The sequence below is a fragment of the Phoenix dactylifera genome, unplaced genomic scaffold (genome assembly GCF_009389715.1).
Source record: "Phoenix dactylifera cultivar Barhee BC4 unplaced genomic scaffold, palm_55x_up_171113_PBpolish2nd_filt_p 002198F, whole genome shotgun sequence".
Taxonomy (NCBI): Eukaryota; Viridiplantae; Streptophyta; class Magnoliopsida; order Arecales; family Arecaceae; genus Phoenix; species Phoenix dactylifera.
Window position 1 is genome coordinate 1,454 of NW_024069459.1, and position 17,689 is coordinate 19,142.

Here is a 17,689-nt window from a genome sequence, read left to right on the forward strand (position 1 = left end):
AACAAGGAGTGCTGACAGTATATATTTTTAGAGGGTGATAACATGATCAATGATGCACACACATATTTTCACTTATGCACAATTAGATATTTGATGAATTCTAAATTAAATTAGGTATGGATGTAAGCTAAGATTTGTTAATTTTTTTATATCCATCTATTTTCCTTGCATATTGGAAATGCTTACAAGATTAACTTAGAGTTCCTTGGAGATATGAACATCCACTTCTGGACGACATACGGTGGCTGGTGAGAGAGTGTGATACCTTCCAAAAATAGGCTGTTGACTGAGTCGCCTCCTATGCTACTCATCACTCCGGCGAGTTTCTTTGGACTCAAAGTTCTATTATCTCTCCTCCTCTAAGTTATCTTCTTTCTTTTGATACAGCTTGATGTACTCATGCGCGTTTAGTATGAGCAGCCGATGTACTAAAAAAATAAAATAAATTTAGATGATGCTTCAAAAACACTATAAGGATATCAACTTCCTTTCATGGTTGGTGCTCGAGACCAACCAAACCTTAAAATGCTGATGGTTGAAAGAACTTCGAGTTCAACGGAATGTATTTATTTAAATCCTAGAATTATATAATAACTGAAAACTGATCACGATAGACCCCTTTTTTGTATATTTTAAAACAAAAACTTAAGGAAAAGATAGATAAAACTCACATGTTACTTATGGGAAAGCGAAGCAGAGAGAATCTCTCCCATTGAATGCTGTGCTCTCCTGTCCTCACAAATGAACCGTGAACCTATACAGCGGATTCTAGCTTAAAAGCAAATCGGCAGAAGTAAATATTTTCCATAACAATATTTTTTTTTTCCTGTTCCGAGATAAAATTTTTAAAAAATAAGAAATAATCGGACTACATTTTCGGCTGTGGACCCCACATTTGAACGGATACGGGATGCGGTGGATGCTCAAAAACTGTTGCACTTGCACCAAAGTGAATCTCTCCAGATTCCAAGCCCAGCCGGTCACCGTTCCGGTGTCTCGCAGAATATCCACATAAATTTCTCCGAAGTCCAAAAACAAGTCATTCGTGACCAGCTAGTGGTGGATTTTCAAACACAAGGCCAATCAAGAAACGGAGGTAAGTTAGTTAAGCACGCAAACGCGGGGAATTATATCGTTCCCCCATTAGAGTCAGAGAAGGTTCTCCGCCCCCATGGGCTATAAATCCGACCCCTATCCTTTCCGTCTCCCTCCATTTTCTCTCCTCCCGCTTCCGATCCTTCCGACTCGTTCCGATTCCAGCGAGATGTCGGCTCCGTCGTGCTCGGCGTCGGACCTGGCCCCGCTTCTCGCCGGCGCCGGCAACTCATCCGCCGCGGCGGCGCAGTACATCTGCTCCCAGTTCGATACGGTGGCTCTCCAGTTCACCGATGCCACCTCCGCCATCGATACCACCTACCTCCTCTTCTCCGCCTACCTCGTCTTCGCCATGCAGCTCGGCTTTCGCCATGCTCTGCGCCGGATCTGTCCGGGCCAAGAACACCATGAACATCCATGCTCACCAACGTCCTCGACGCTGCCGCCGGCGCCCTCTTCTACTACCTCTTCGGCTTCGCCTTCGCCTTCGGGACCCCCTCCAATGGCTTCATTGGCCGCCACTTCTTCGGCCTCAAGCCGCGTTTCCCGAGCCAGGCTTCGACTACTCCTACTTCCTCTACCAGTGGGCCTTCGCCATCGCCGCCGCCGGCATCACGTCCGGCTCCATCGCCGAGCCACCCAGTTCGTCGCCTACCTCGTCTACTCATCCTTCCTCACCGGTTTCGTCTACCCCATCGTCTCCCACTGGTTCTGGTCCGCCGACGGCTGGGCCTCCCCCTCCCGCCCCGTTGGCGAGTCCCTCCTCTTCCGCTCCGGCGTCATCGACTTCGCCGGATCCGGCGTCGTCCACCTCGTCGGCGGCATCGCCGGCCTCTGGGGCGCCGTGATCGAGGGCCCCCGCATCGGGCGCTTCGACCACGCCGGCGGGTCCATTGCCCTCCGCGGCCACTCTGCCTCCCTCGTCGTCCTCGGCACTTTCATCCTTTGGTTCGGCTGGTACGGCTTCAACCCAGGGTCCTTCATCAGCATCTACAAATCCTACGGCCCGATCGGCTCCATCCACGGTCAGTGGTCCGCCGTCGGCCGCACCGCCGTCACCACCACCCTCGCGGGCTGCACGGCGGCGCTCACCACCCTCTTCGGGAAGCGCCTCCAGACGGGGCACTGGAACGTGATCGACGTCTGCAACGGCCTCCTCGGCGGCTTCGCGGCGATCACCGCCGGGTGCTCAGTGGTGGACCCCTGGGCGGCGGTGATCTGCGGCTTCGTGGCCGCCTGGCTGCTGATCGGCCTGAACAAGCTCGCGGCGAAGGTGAAGTTCGACGACCCCCTGGAGGCGGCGCAAGCTCCACGGCGGGTGCGGGGCGTGGGGGATCATCTTCACCGCCCTGTTCGCACGTGAGAAGTACGTGAACGAGGTGTACCCGGGGCGCCCGGGGCGGCCGTACGGGCTCTTCATGGGGGGCGGGGGGAGGCTCCTAGGGGCGCACATAGTCCAGATCCTGGTGATCGCGGGGTGGGTGAGCTGCACGATGGGCCCGCTCTTCTACGCGCTTCACCGGATAGGGCTGCTCAGGATCTCGCCCGAGGACGAGATGGCCGGGATGGATCTCACCCGCCACGGGGGCTTCGCGTACGTCTACGACGCCGAGGACTCCGGCAGCGGAAAGGACGGCGCCACCGCCGCCGGCGGGTTCATGCTCAAGTCCTCGAATGTTAGGGTCGAGCCCAACGCGCGCGCCGCCACCAATCAGGTTTAGCGACGTCGTCATCAATCTCCAATTTCTTTCTCTCATTTTCTTTTTCTTTTGTATTTTTTCCCCTGCTTGATATATTAGATTAGAGTAGAGCCTCACTTTTTTTCACGAGCCCAGAAAATATAAATATATTGGGTCATATCGACGTTACGACGCTTCTCATTTTTATTTTCATTTTTTCTGTTTCTGGAGGACCGAGAAGTGTACGGTGTCTTCATATCGAGGAGGAAGGTATGTGGGAGTCTGACAAGTGGATGGCTGTGATCATCTGGGGAATTTTCTCATGTGGTGATAAATGATGGATGTTCTCTTCTTGTTTTACCCTTGCAGTTGGTTTGACGTGGTTTTGGACTCCCCGCTCCTGTTGAACTTTTCTCTTTTAAAATTTGATTATTAGAATCGAAGCGCAGCCACTAGTTCAGTGTTTCCGAGCAAAATAAAAGTTCTGGATAAGCGAAGGATTCAGAAAATGCCATAGGAGGAGAAATTTTCAACCACAAAAAAGAAATAAGGAGAGAAATCATAAGATGAGAGCGTGACGGAGCAGGCATGGTTGTGCGTCCAAAAAAAGAGGAGTGATTCTGGTCGTTCTTTGCTTTTAAAAGGAATGGTTCAGATTCTGGATGTGGTTGGAGAAGGTGACAAAAAAAAAAAAAGGGAAAACGGAAGCCTCGAAGAATTTTGAATAGTCAGATATCACAGAAATGCAGAAATATTGATATATTCTTAAATTTCTCGTACAGTAAATGCCATTGGAGGAGAAATTTTCAACCACAAAAAAGAAATAAGGAGAGATCATAAGATGAGAGCTTGACGGAGCAGGCATGGTTGTGCGTCCAAAAAATGAGTGATTCTGGTCGTTCTTTGCTTTTAAGAGGAATGGTTAGATTCTGGATGGGAAAGGAGAAGGTGACAAGAGTTGGATTCTTCGAACAGTGTGGTCGCCATTTCTCACGCAAGGCTTGCGTCCATGGAACCTCGAGGATGGATACATCAGGGGGGCTCCACCTTTATGTTAAAACATTGCACAACCGGCCCTGGGCCACAGGCTGTAGGACAACCACCAACGGTACCCAACTAGTGGTCTGCCATAAAAATGATATTCCTTATTTCTAATTCCAAAAATTATATTCTTACTCCGTATTCGAAAGAGATTGGTGTTGCCACTACATTCCAAATTGAGGTCAAAGTCTTACTCGGCTTGCTCTAAGGTCGTTGAGAACCGACCTTAATGGTCAGGTTGGATAAGACCGAGGAGAAGAAGAACCGGTCACCTTCAAAGCCAACTTGCAAGAAGTTCACTTATTAAAAAGTTTTCGGTGGAAGACACTCCGATACCTAAGTCAGAATAATAGAGAAACAGTGTGGAAGAAAGAAAAAAAATGTAGAGAGGGATCTCCAAGTAAGTTCTCCTAGGATCTTCAGGCCATTCCTTTATATAGGGCAGTATACTGATCTATTACATGATTTGATGCCACGTGCTTTAATTACAAGATAATGGTTGGCTGCATATTAACAACGTGGAAACCGTCCGACGTAAATAGTACACGACGGTAATTGCGCCGATCATGCATTGACTGCAATATTACTGTAGCTGTTGATCTTTATTAACACAAGCAAAGTGGCACCTTGGCTTTCATTGAAATTGTTCACATCGGTTAATACCGAAATCAAGGAGGTTGGTCTAATACGAGGTCAAGATATCCAATATTTCTTCCATCACTTGCCCTCCATTCTTCTTGAGCTTGACAATCTCACCTCCAAGTGAGGCTGAGCCTGAAGCCCGCTCTAGCCCAGAATATGAAGAGTCGGTCCTCACCGAAGAAGAGATGAACTTCCTCCAAGCTCAACACTTCGTCCCTCTTGAGTTTACTTTTGAGCTTGTCGGTCCCGAAGACCGGTGACGAATCCTCCTCCATCTCGGCTCGGCCTGTATGAGGAAAGTCTCAGGGCTGAGATTATACTACCTCTTTACCCTTTCATCATTCAATTGATGAGGGTTTACAACCTCATCCCAACCTAGCTGGTTCCGAACTCTCGGTGGGCCATTATAGGTTTTCTCTTCTTTTGTTTTCTTTATAATATCCGAGCCCCAGTTTCTCTTTTCTCGGAATGCTTTACTCTAAAGAGTCATCCCCGGAAAAGCAATAGGTGGTACTTCTCTCCTCAAAAAAGCAGCTAGTTAATTCGAGGCACTCTCACTTCCATTCATGGATGAAAAGGAAAATTCTTTTTTTGTCTCCTCTTAACAGCCATGGCAATTTGAAACCCTGTGGAAAACACCTCGAAAATCTCTAAACCTGCCCCCAAGGTTGTCTGGTGATGATCAAAAATCCTTGGACAATCTTCTTAAATCCAAGATTCCCCCCTTACAAGAATTGTTGTCCAAGAAAATACTGATTAACGCTAATCTAAGCCCAACCGATCCTCACGATAATTTTTTTCAAAATTTTTATCTTTTCTCCTCATCATTATGTTCTTATCTAACCTTATCTTCAATCTCGCAGTTGTTGCAGCTATAAAGACCGATTTGGTGTTGATCTGAAAGGTCATGCGCAAGAGAGCAAATGCGGCATCTGGGGTTGAAACCCCTCAGAGGAAGAAGAAATCGAAAGGAGAATCCACCTCGGCTCCTACTGAAACAAAAATTGAGGCCTCTGTTCCTAAGTTCTCTGCTCTCGAGGTGCCGGCAGCTCAGACAAAAGGTGTGGAACTCAACCCTAAGGTAAAGTTTTTGTTACTCATTAGGCTGGCACCTCCGAAGGGGGTCGTTCTCGCCCAGCTGTCTACTGCTGCTACCATTTCTTCTTGTCCATCATCATCCAAGGCTAATACCTTAGCACGGACTGGTCCGAACTAGTCAGCTCCAGCTGAAGATAACCCTTCAGCTCCAACTCCTGCACCAGATTTCTCGACTCGCTCTTTCAGGGTTTACATTCCGAGGTGGTCTGTTAATGACTCTGATTCAAGCTTGACAACCCCCCCCCCCCCCCCCCCCGGGTGGCCAAGGATGTGGTACGAGCTATACAGCTGCACGCCTACAAGAACTTTATGTGCTCCTTCCGCATCAATAACCTGATAAACGGAGCTTCGACTTGATTATTCGGGAAAGCTTCCGTTTTGTAAATTTTCACCACGTCTTTTATTTCGGTTACTGACTATTCTTCTTTTCAACACGCCCATGAGATCAACTATATGCACAAGGCAATTGTATCGCTTAGGCGGCATGCTTCAGATTTTGAGATGAATGGAAAGTCGCCGAGGTTGAAGAAAAATCAAGAGCCGATCTCGAGCAAGTGGAGGAGCGAACTTGACTAGCTGAAGAGAGAGTAAGGAAGGCCGAGGACAATGTCGAGTCGGCAGAAGCTCAAGCCTCGGTCGTATGGACTCGTGCGATGATTTCAGATGATCATCTTTCCAAGGCTAGGGAGGCCTTTTTAGCATCTAAGGAAAAAGTAGCAGAGTTGTCTGCAAATATTGCTCAAGCCGAGCAGGAGGTATGTATGTATGTATGTCTACAAGTTCTACCATTCTACCCAAATTACTTTAAATAAATCACAAAACTTATCAAACAAGACTTGACGATTTTTGAATTTGCAAATTATCATTAAACTATCCAATACAATTAATGCTCTAGGATGATATGTCGCATTTGTTTGCTATACATGCCAAAATGCTATTGTTACGTAATATTGGGCATTTTCTAGCCCTCCTGCATACGTTGCCAATTTTATACCCGTTTTAATATTGAAACACACTTCATGAGATTGTGGGATGGAGTTGATGGAGAGGTCCTTGGATGTGCAATCCACAAAATCCATAAGAGATGCCAAGCAACTCAGGAAGACTTCACAAAGAACTACGACAATCGGCATGGTAGCTATTATTTGATATATATAGAAAATACTGTTGCTTGTAACTTTAAAGAAATGATTCATAGGGTCAAAGGTTTACAACTTACGAGCATGTAGAGACTGAGCTGCAGACCATAGGTGAAATTAGGGCATGATCCAAGCTCGGAGGCCCTGATTTGCAACGGACTTCTGAAGCTAATTAGTTAGTCCTACTGGATATTTTGTATGTTTTCCAGAAAAAGAATTAGAGGAATTAACTTTACTAAAAAATAGATATAATATTTAGACCACCACAAGGAAGCTCAAAAGAAAGTGATCAACAAACGTTGCAGTAAATGAGTGTTTTATGTTGCATAATTGCTTTTTGTTGCGATGGGGACTCAGCAATCATTAATTCCTGAACAACTACGGACACCTAATATGTCAAGTAATGGCAGAGGCACTACATAGAATGGACCGAGAAACAAAAACGGGTCGCAAATTTGAGATAGCAACCTCATCAAAGCAAAACAATTAAAACACAGCCTAGATGGCACTTGAAAAATAGGTGACAATGCACTGTTGAACTTAATCCTGAGCATTTACACAGACTATTACCCCAAATATAAACTTAACAAAGTTCTCAGTATAATCTTCACTCACAGTTCAGATGATCAGGAATATTAAATTCCACATGAGAAATTTCTGGTTACTCAACAATTTAAAAAGATGAGTATATCTGATCTCAGAAAAAAATATACAGGAGAGATGCTTATCCTTGCCACATAAGACCCTAATTAATGTATCAGTATATTGCAGATAATTTTGTAACCGAGAAGAGAGTTAAAATAGAACCGGACCCAAGAGATGTTTGAAGATCATAAAACTATACCGGTGGTAAGCTACTCCATGTGGCTTCGAAGTCATAGAGCAGCGTGACAGGATCGAGTTCCGGTTGCCCTGGTTCTTTTGCACTCTCTGCTACCATCTCCTCCTCTAAAAAGGCTAAAATGCTACCCAACCGAGAGTCTCCTAAACCCTGATTGCACCCAGAAACCAGTGAGTCAGATGGCTGTACATCTTTTAGCTGGGAATCTACTCCCTGAGCATTTTCCGGAATACTTTGAGCTGCTGGGTTCTCCCATCCGCAGTCAAAGCCTAATGAATTCAGGTTGGTCACTTCTGGTGCGGAATGACCACAGATATCCACATCCTGACTTACATTTGTCTCAGAAACAAATTGACTGAAGGGCTGGGGTTGTGAAGAAACCATAAGTGGCTGTTGCACATCTGGGGTGGCCTCTCTGCTGTTACTGTCAAAGACTCCTAGTTCAGATGCCACGCTAGCAAGCATATCCTGCCAACTTTTCGTGTCATCATTTACTAGAGTCATGGTCGGGCACGGGGAACTCTGTGATCTTACTGGCACACATTGAGATTTCTGCGGTGCAGTTTTGTACATCTGATTCACGCTATCATCCACTGATGTTACTGGTGGGCACTGAGATATCTGAGAAGTTACTGGTGCAGAATGGGAGCTCTGTGGCAGTGTCCCTGGTGGGCGTTGAGACCTGTGTGATGTCACTGGAGGGCACTGAGTTCTCCTCGAAGTGACCGGTGTGAAATGATATCCCTGTAGCACATTTCTCTGCAACTGATTATTATTCAAAGCACTGCATGGTAGTCGGTTCTCATTCAAGCTCATAGGACCAGATCGAGCTGTCCCAACCCTTTTAAATCTTGTCTGGGAATACACTGCCTGAGCGGTCAAAGCACCAGCAACACGATTCTGTCTTTGTATGCATTGTGTTCTGGGATTTAATGGGTGGGATTTAGATGCATGATGACCAGGCCTCTGACCAAGATAAGAGAGAGGTGCTGAATTCTGGTGGTGTATTCGGTTAGCTGGATCTGGAGTGGCACATCTAGTGGCTGAGCAAGGCCGGAGGGGATTTGATCTGGATAACGGAATGGATAGCGAAGATGTGTTGGAACGACATGGTGGTACTGAGTTTTGAAAGGATGGCAACATGGAAAGTGTTGTATCAAGAAGCTTCTGTGGCTCAAAAGTTGTGCTCTTTTGTTTGAAGGACTGCCGCAGTGCTTTCCACCTTCCATCTTTATCCGTAGAATGACAATGATCAGTGCTTGCAATACCATTGCCCCAATAGATACATGGGGCAGGAGAATCACAGACATAACAGTGGCACTGCATTTACTGAGTCATAATCAATTGATTGGACAGATAGAAAACAAGTACCGACCAGTTACATGAACAATACCCAAGGAAAAGCCATGATTTTTCAAGTCTCTGGAAAATCAATGGAAAAGCCAAAAATTTTCAAGGAAAAGAATATAAAGTGTATAAATAGCAACATAACACTTACCAATTTGCAATGCTTTTCATGTCGTGTGGTGCTAAAAGGGAAGTTAGCACATAGATGCCGTGGATGAGGGAAATCCCTGCAAGCCAACTGCAAAAGGATGACAAAATTTGTTCACAAGTTATACCCAGATGCTTGCCAACAAATCATAATTGCTTCTACATTTAAGAATCATTATCTGAAGGTGTATCTATTGTTTTATATGGTCATCATCAATAAATATTCAAAAACATACAATGAGGGGAAAACAAACTGCAGCAATCTGTTCTACAAATGCAAAGAACAGATCCAAGCTTGAGCTTTCGAACAATCATCATGATTGAGCATCAAGGAACATAATTCAAGTACAAAGTCAGTCACATATTTATGAGCACCTGGACAGGATAAGCATCGATTATGTGGAAATTATGTTATCAAGATAAAATTCTTATATACTGACAAATGATTCTCATAATAAAAGAGCATACAACCAAAAAAAAACTGATGCAGGATCAATGAAGCAACCATGTTGGATCAGCCGATTTTGGGGTGGGCTATAATTTGGTCATGAAGTCAAAATCTAGTATCAATTATGTTATTAATAGCTCGTTTTGTTATGCTTTAGTTATGTGTTATTAATATCGATATGTCTCTTGCTATTTTTATGCTTATCAATTACGGTTCATACATGCTGCCTTTCAGAGTTTGTAAAAGTATTTATTTATTTGTCCTTTAGGTAGTTGTAAGCATTAATGAGTGGGATTGTCGGGTCATCTTGTATCTATATGAATTGATATGCAGCAGGGAAAGAAATATAGTGAAGAATTTGGAATGAAATTTGTGTTAAAATTTCTTTAAATTCAGTGGTGGATTCTACTTGTTCTCTCTCTTTTCCTATTTGCTGCTTCTTTATCTCCTTCGATTTTAGGTATCAATTGGCATCAGAGTATTAGTTCAATCTCTTAATCTACTTAAAATCATGGTCCACAACAATGACGAGCGAGACGAACTCCTTTCAGACCATGAAGAGTTACCACATTAAGATGAAGAACACTTGGCTAGAATAGAACGAAGGATAGATGAAGGTCACAAAGAAGTAACCAATCAATTCAAAGAAGTAGCCAATTAGTTCAAAGAACAAGAAAAAGGGTTTGAGCAACTTCAACCTATGCTTGCTCAACTGATGAGAACTATAACTTATTCAAATGAAAGGCCATCATCCACTGAAGTTATTCCTCCATCACAGTATCAAGATCAAACTCAAGGGCGGGGCACCAGTTAAAGCCAAAGTTAGGAATTCACCTCAAAAGCCTCCTAATGTGGTGATATCTCATACTCCTAATTCTCCTTCATGACTCTTGCATGCCATCCTCCAACTCTTGACCACACAATTGCAAGATCTAAGTATGCAATGAATTCATCAATCATAATGGTGAATCATGCGGAGACATTCAAGTCTAAGAAAAGATATCTAAGATTGGTCGTGAGGATTTATGCTTTGATCCCTTAAAGGTTTTAATCGAAAAGGGATAGTTATATTCAATAAGTGGTCTTACTTTCTCCTTACCTCACTTATTCAAAGATTATGAAGATCCCTACTTGCGAGTAGTATATACAGGCTCATCATTTGTGATTACTGCACCCTTGTTTGATTCAACCAAAATCTTATGGAAGAAAATATTGCAAGAATTTATTGAAATAATATTAAAAACTACATCAATCGTGGCGAAAGATGTTCAATGCAAGGTGTAAGAAGGAAAGACTAAGTGCAGCAGAGCAAAAGACATTTATAGTGGTCCTGATCATAGGCCAAGCTTGGGCACAAAAAATGTCAAATTTTACATAGGCCCGGCCCAAAGCTCAATTAAAAATTAATAGAGTTTAGGCCCGAGGCCCGGCCTATAATCAGCTCTAATTTATAGGCCTACACAATCAAATTCTTAACAAAGCTTTCAACTCATGGATAAGTTCCATACAATGGAAGCCTCTAGTGCAGAAGCAATGGAGCAACAATGTTAGATCAGCCCATTTTGGTTCAGACCACTTTGGAGTAGCCTATAATTCAATCATTATCAAAATCTAGTATTATTTATGCTACTAACAGCAAGTAGTTATTATGCACTAATTATGTAGTTATTATGCTAATAATAGTTAGTGGTTATTTTGCATTAGTTATGTGTTATTAATATTGAACGTGTGTTAGTGCTTCTAAGCTGATTAATTATGGTTCATGCCTTTTAGAGCTCGTAAAAGTATTTATTTATTTATCTTTTAGAAAGTTGTAACTTTGAACTGAAATTTGTGTTTTTCTTTTTCTTGATTTTAGTGGTGGATTCTACTTGTTATTTCTCCTTCCTAATTGCTTCTCCTTCATCTATATCTCTTTCCTCTCTTTTGCTTAACTCCTTACTATTTCCGGTGTTAAAAATACCTGAATCATTATACCAAAAGGGCCATTATATTGTTTATTTTCTTTACTCAAACTTTGCCTCTCTTTTACAATAAGATATCTAAATAAATTCACAAATTGGGGAAATGAAAGGAAGGGGGGATGAGGGTGTTTTGAGGCTCGCCCTGTGAATTTACTACCAACTTACATTTTGTCTTTGTCAACTAAAATGTATTTAATCCATCGCAATGCATGAGCGTGTAGGGAATAGATACACCTGAGTACAGAAACAAGCAGCACGTAAAATGGCAGTTAAATAGAGGACTGGGAGTGAGGTCCCAAAAAAGAATTAACACCATTTTGTCCAATTAAAACATATGTTTAATTCAATTTGTCCTTGAAATACAATGACCATCCTCATAAGATACGCATAAGAAGCTCTCCATATTCAACATCCTATTGCTCTCCAATCTAAACTCATCTATCACACAGCTAAAACATATGTACTAGTTAAATGATAATATACAAATGAATATGCTGTGCTGATCCTTAACGTAAATATTTAAGTTAAAATGTCAATTATAACATAAATTTCACATGTGCATGCCACTTTTAATATAAATATATAGAAGCTACTTTGCAGAAAGAATGTCTCTTAGAAGAAACAGTTCTACATCACTTAAAATTCAATTGCATCGCTCTAAGCAGTTGCTTAATTCATGAACAGAGTAGAATGATAGATGGATGCCAACCCACTCGGACAGCATCAATTTTATAGGATTTAGGCTAGGAAGAAACTCGGAGGGTTTCTTGAAGATGTCTATTGGAAGAATGATAAACAAAATATGTGAAAAGATAATAGATTAAACAAGAAACCTCTCGCACAACTTAAGTCCATTTACTTGGCCATTGTAATCTTGGATTAGATTGGACACTTGAAGATAAAATCCTATTATTAAAAAAAGTACTCTTAAATAATTGACACACATATCGAGACACTTAGAAAATCATGTAAAGCATTTTGAACACCTTGACCCAAGATTTCGTATCTAATCATATTTGTCTCAATATCAGTATATGCTAGTGATGGATTCTCTATTGGACTTGTTGCTTCCAATTGAAATCCAACCCAAGAGTTGTGTCCTTTGGACAGCAAAGAGAGGAGAGGGAGGGGGAGGGCGGAGGAGAGAGAGAGAATACAGTGCAGTTTTACAATCATAGATTTTGAATGTTGACTATTCAGTATAGCGACAAATACATACTAATACAAGGTACACAACCACAAAATACTAATCCAAGGTCTCTCTTAAACAATAAGATGAATAGCCACTTGTCCAACCTTGCCTCCACAGCAAACAACTTTCAAGAGAGAATGATCCATCCTGATGAGCTTAGTTGGCTAGTCTGAAGCTAAACACTTGGTTATTTCTACACCACCACCGGTAGAGTCCTAGAACTAGAAATCAATCCAAGACATAACTAAATCTTATAAAGCACATCCATCTAACAACTACGATAAAACTCCATACATCACTAAATATTAGATCCAAATGCAATTCATCAATTAACACACATTTGTTTACTGATGCTTAGTTTACCATATCTATTTTGGCTAAAAGTGAAGTTTATCCAAAGTGATCTTCTGCAATGAAGAGGGATAGAACATGTCAGAAATGGAGAGACCCTTGAACAGAAAATGGACTAGATAATCAGGGAATTAGGATGATTCATATAAAACAAACTGGCAAAGGGTGGGCTAGGACAAGCACCAAAGTGATCGGGAGTTGTTTCCAATGACTAAAGTCTTGGCTAATCTCAAACCATCCCAACCATTGCAGATCAGAACAATGAGATATTGGGACTTTAGGTGGGTCCAAGCCCTGGCACACGAAAAACATGTCTCTTAGTCCATCCTGGCAGATACAAATCACGAAGATGAATGAAATGGCTACACCATACCGACACTTGGGACATACTAGCATCCCAATAATTCACTAGGACACCATTTTTTTATCTTTTATCATGTTTGTTGGTTGAAAAGCATCAATGAGGCGCTATTGCAAGAGTTCCCATTAACTCTAGCACCACATAGATACCTCACAAACTAGTGTTATATGCATCATGTATTAAAAAAAAATGTTTTGAAAAAAATTTATGAAACAGGGACTATATTTTTGTCCGCTAAATGCCATATTACCATCTCAGCAATACTTAAAATTATTTTTTTATACTGATGAGTGAAGAAAATACATTTTGTCTCTATTCTGTTTAAGGAAAATGCTAAGAAGATTAACTTAAAATGTTGTCTTCTCTCTTCGAGATACTATAGGGAAGAAACTGGGAGAAAGAAGACGGTTAAAAGATTCCAAAGATAGGATGGTAACTCGATGTTCCTACATAAATCATTCTATAACTAATGACTAGCAGTAGCTAACGTGCATGGAAAGGTAAGACATGGAGATATGTCACTTCAATTAAAATCCAAGCACTTATTCAGCTCTATTCCTGTAGTTGTCTAAATACCAATGATATTCTTCTTGAAGGGGACAACAAATGCCCAATGTTAATCAGGTGAAATGACACATGAACACTTTAAAATATTCAATTTATTGAAAAATCAGATGTTTAGATACTCCAGGATACTCTTTGTACTTCAAGTCATTCAATTTTGGTATCATCTCCATTATATGTAAACTTTTAGCAGCGCTATGTAAAAGTTGTCATCTATGATTACACAACAAATACTTTATCAATTTCATAAAATCACAAAGCAATTGGTGCAATCAATTTTTCTTGTATCACGGATCCATGCTAGCGTTGCATGGACATGAATATGAGAATTGAATTTATGTACATATCCAGGTGTTAGACTTCGTAAGAGGGAAAAGAAAGATATCAACATACGTAGGATAAAATATATTTTTTATCCATTTATATATTATACCTTTAAACATTATTTATTTAAGTACTTAAAAAAAATATTTAAAAGATATTATTTGTTATGATCTTTCAATATGCATGTTTCGCATTCAAACTTTCTAACTAACTTAAGGATATAAATAAATTTTTTGCAAAGTTCCTTTAAAAGAAAAAAAATGCTCCTCACATCAAACTGAAGGGTCAAGCTAAATGTTGGAAGAATTCAACTCTCTGCCAATCTTTAGAAGTGAGCTTCATAAGTATCCAAGTATTTAATACATATCCGACACATATTTATAAGACAAATTTTTGGAGCTAGATGCAAGTGTCCATTTAACATATCTCCATATATAGTCATGCATACATCGATATCATACAGACTTGTAGCCTTGTCCAACTTCTTGAAGTTGCCTGTGTTGGATCCTTCTAGACACTTGCACCCTTTTCGCACCTCAGATTAACACTTTTACATGACTAGAGAGAGAACTATCAATTATTTTCATAGATGGATAAAGGTGCATGACCTCATTACGTTTGATGAAAATTGTGGCGGAACAGGTTAGACGCTACTTAATCATTACCTTATGACATATGGTTCCTTGAAGAAAACGAAACTAGATCATATAAAAACATAATTTAATTACAGGTGTTGTACTATAACAATTAGAATAACAATTAAATATATCAGATAGAATACACTTAACAATTAGAATAACAATTAAATCTATCAGATGGAATACACTAAGTTACCCATTGAATTGCTGGTTTTAGATTGAAGAAGATCGGCATATTAAATAGCTGATTAAATACATAAGCTTGTGTTCAAATGATTAAGCAGGCAAAGAGGCCTCTGAGCACTTAAGCAAATACATAGGGCAAAGCCATTTAAGTGACTGCATAAGTGCTTAAGCGGCCATTTTTCATAATACTGTAAGGACAAAGTATATCTAAGAAAGGGGAATAGACATTTTCTGGAAGTCTCAGCACAGATCTACTTTAGTACACTTCCCCAAAAATTGCTCGATACTACGCTGGAAGTCAGCTTGCTCACTTCAGTGCAATGAAAATGAAACATTTGCCATAAAGTCTGACCACAAACTTAGTGCATTAAGTTCTTGGTCATGCTAGGCTTCTTTTAGCTTTCTCTGTAATGTGAGTTATCAAACAAACATTATTTGCATAAAAAAATATGTCTTATACTACAGAAATATTTACAGAAAAAGAAAAGCAACAATAACACATCAGAGCGCAAGTTGCTGCATAGTCATGGAAGCAGCAACAACACTCTTAGACCCCAACTAACAGTATTATCTCGCTTCATAAATGATAGACATGTACTTCTTGATTAGATAAAAATGATCAGAAAGGACAAAGATTAACCAAATCAGGGGAAATATTTATCTCCATCAGGACATTATTAACTATCACAGTGGCCATAGGAAAAGCCAGAAGCTTTCCAGAATATCAAAAAACATCAATTTCCATACCCTTTTCCACCACTTTGCTGACTACTAATAGGAAAAGGCGAAAGTAAATCTTAAGCATCAAAAATCCCCTCTATTTTGAAGGTAAATTAAAGTAGCAACATAATCGAAATCATCCAACTAGAAGTACACCAAAAAAACAAAAAAAAAAAAGATTTTAAGAAAGAAAGAAAGAAAGAAAAATTATACCTGCCCCTTCTCTCCAAGTATGAGCAGGTCATCCGACCCATGTCCCCCACTGCCCTTATCATCAACAACCGAGACCGGATTATCAGGATCAGAATCCAACACCAAGCAATCATCATCGGACTCATCACCCGCAGCACCCCTAGCCGGCCTCCACGACTCAGAATTCTGCGTCGGCTTCGCGGGAGGAACCGAAAACTCGTCCACCACCATGACATCATCGACATCTTCCGCCCCTATATCGTCACGATCGAGCAGGTCAGAGACCCAATCGAACGAATCCCATTTTTCCGGATAAAGATCCTCATCGTCAGAGCTAATCTCCACCACCGCTCGCTCCGATCCCATCGATTTCTAAACGGCAAAAACAACCAAAAGATTTAACGCCGACATCGTTCGATTTTGCTGCAAGAAGGCTCCATTCGAGCACCGACGAGATTGAAATTGGGGGGCTAACAGAGCACGGGAAGATATACTCCCCCCGAAACTCGATGGAGATTCCCTTTATGAGGATCTAACAGAGAGTCGAACAAAATATACGATTCTCGTGCTGTTTCGAGGCAAAGATGGGGAAGAAGACGCGATCGGCAAAGCGGAAGGAGAGGAAGAGAAAAAGAACGGAGGGGAAGTGAGATAAGTGAGGGTAGGGGGAGGTGCGGTCTTCGGGAAGTGGAGGAGGGTGTGGGAAAGCTGGCCAAAACTGCCTTGCCAGCGTCACCCCACCCCTACAAATTTTTTACTTTTTTTAATATAATTCCTAAAACAGATATCCCTATAATAAAATTAAAAATTAAAAAGATCATGAAATATTCAGAGTAATTTCCCCCCTTTGGCTCGAATGGTCCCTGGTCACATAAATAGCTGTTGGGGGAAAAAATAGACCACCCCACACGTACAATTAAAACACCCAAATCTGACAACAAGCCTGAGCTCATCCAGGCTGCCGAGCTCATCCAGGCCGAGCTCATCCAGGCTGCCGAGCACAGAAGGCTGCCGAGACCAGAAGGCCGAGCACAGAAAGCTGCCGAGCTCAGAAGGCTGCCGAGCTCAGAAGGCCGAGCACAGAAGACCGAGCTGACCTCAGAAGGCCAAGCACAGAAGGCAAAGCACAGAAGGCCGAGCTGACCTCAGAAGGCCGACCTCGTTGTCTATATGCTGCGGCCATGCCCTGCAGCAGCCTTACCGCACCATGCTTTACTTGCCGGCCACGCCGCGACATATCAATCAGGGACCATACCCTGCTACGACTGTCAACACCTCACCACTCCCAAGAATGTACTGCACTGCACGCCACAAGCAAGCTCTTGCTGCACGCAACCTCCTTCCATGAGGGAAACGGGCCATCCACGGCAACTCATTACTTCTACGCCCACGTCCAATCGTGACGGTAACCCATTAATTCGCCCAGTCACATCACAGGTAACCCTGCCACTCTCCCTATAAAAGGGGAGCTTCTCCCTCTAAAAAGAGGGGAGGCTTCTTCCTCCCAAGGGAATTTTTCGGACTTCACATACAGTCCCTCTCTCTTCTCCAAAATTAAGCCCCCCCTCTGACTTAGGCATCGGAGGGCCGGCGCCGGAAAAGCCCGGCCACCGGCTTCTTGCAGGCCCCCCACGGAGGACGCCGCTCGCCGACGGACCGCCGCCCCCTTCCGATCCAGCGCCGGAGCTCCTCCTCCTCGGTTCGCGGCCGCCCCTGGGTC

The 17,689-nt window shown here is 42.2% G+C and overlaps 1 protein-coding gene and 1 pseudogene across 1 annotated transcript; one reads left to right on the forward strand and one right to left on the reverse strand.

The window, feature by feature from the left end:
- The first annotated feature begins 984 nt into the window (after positions 1-984).
- Positions 985-3,134, forward strand: LOC103703886 (annotated as a pseudogene).
- A 4,138-nt stretch (positions 3,135-7,272) lies between these two features.
- LOC120109443 lies at positions 7,273-16,660 on the reverse strand. Its single transcript, XM_039123201.1, has 3 exons — positions 15,991-16,660; positions 9,034-9,120; positions 7,273-8,855 (listed from the first exon to the last, which is right to left on the reverse strand). The coding sequence occupies exons 1-3, from the start codon at positions 16,333-16,335 to the stop codon at positions 7,533-7,535; spliced, it is 1,755 nt and encodes a 584-aa protein (XP_038979129.1). The 5' UTR covers positions 16,336-16,660; the 3' UTR covers positions 7,273-7,532.
- Between the last annotated feature and the right edge of the window lie 1,029 nt (positions 16,661-17,689).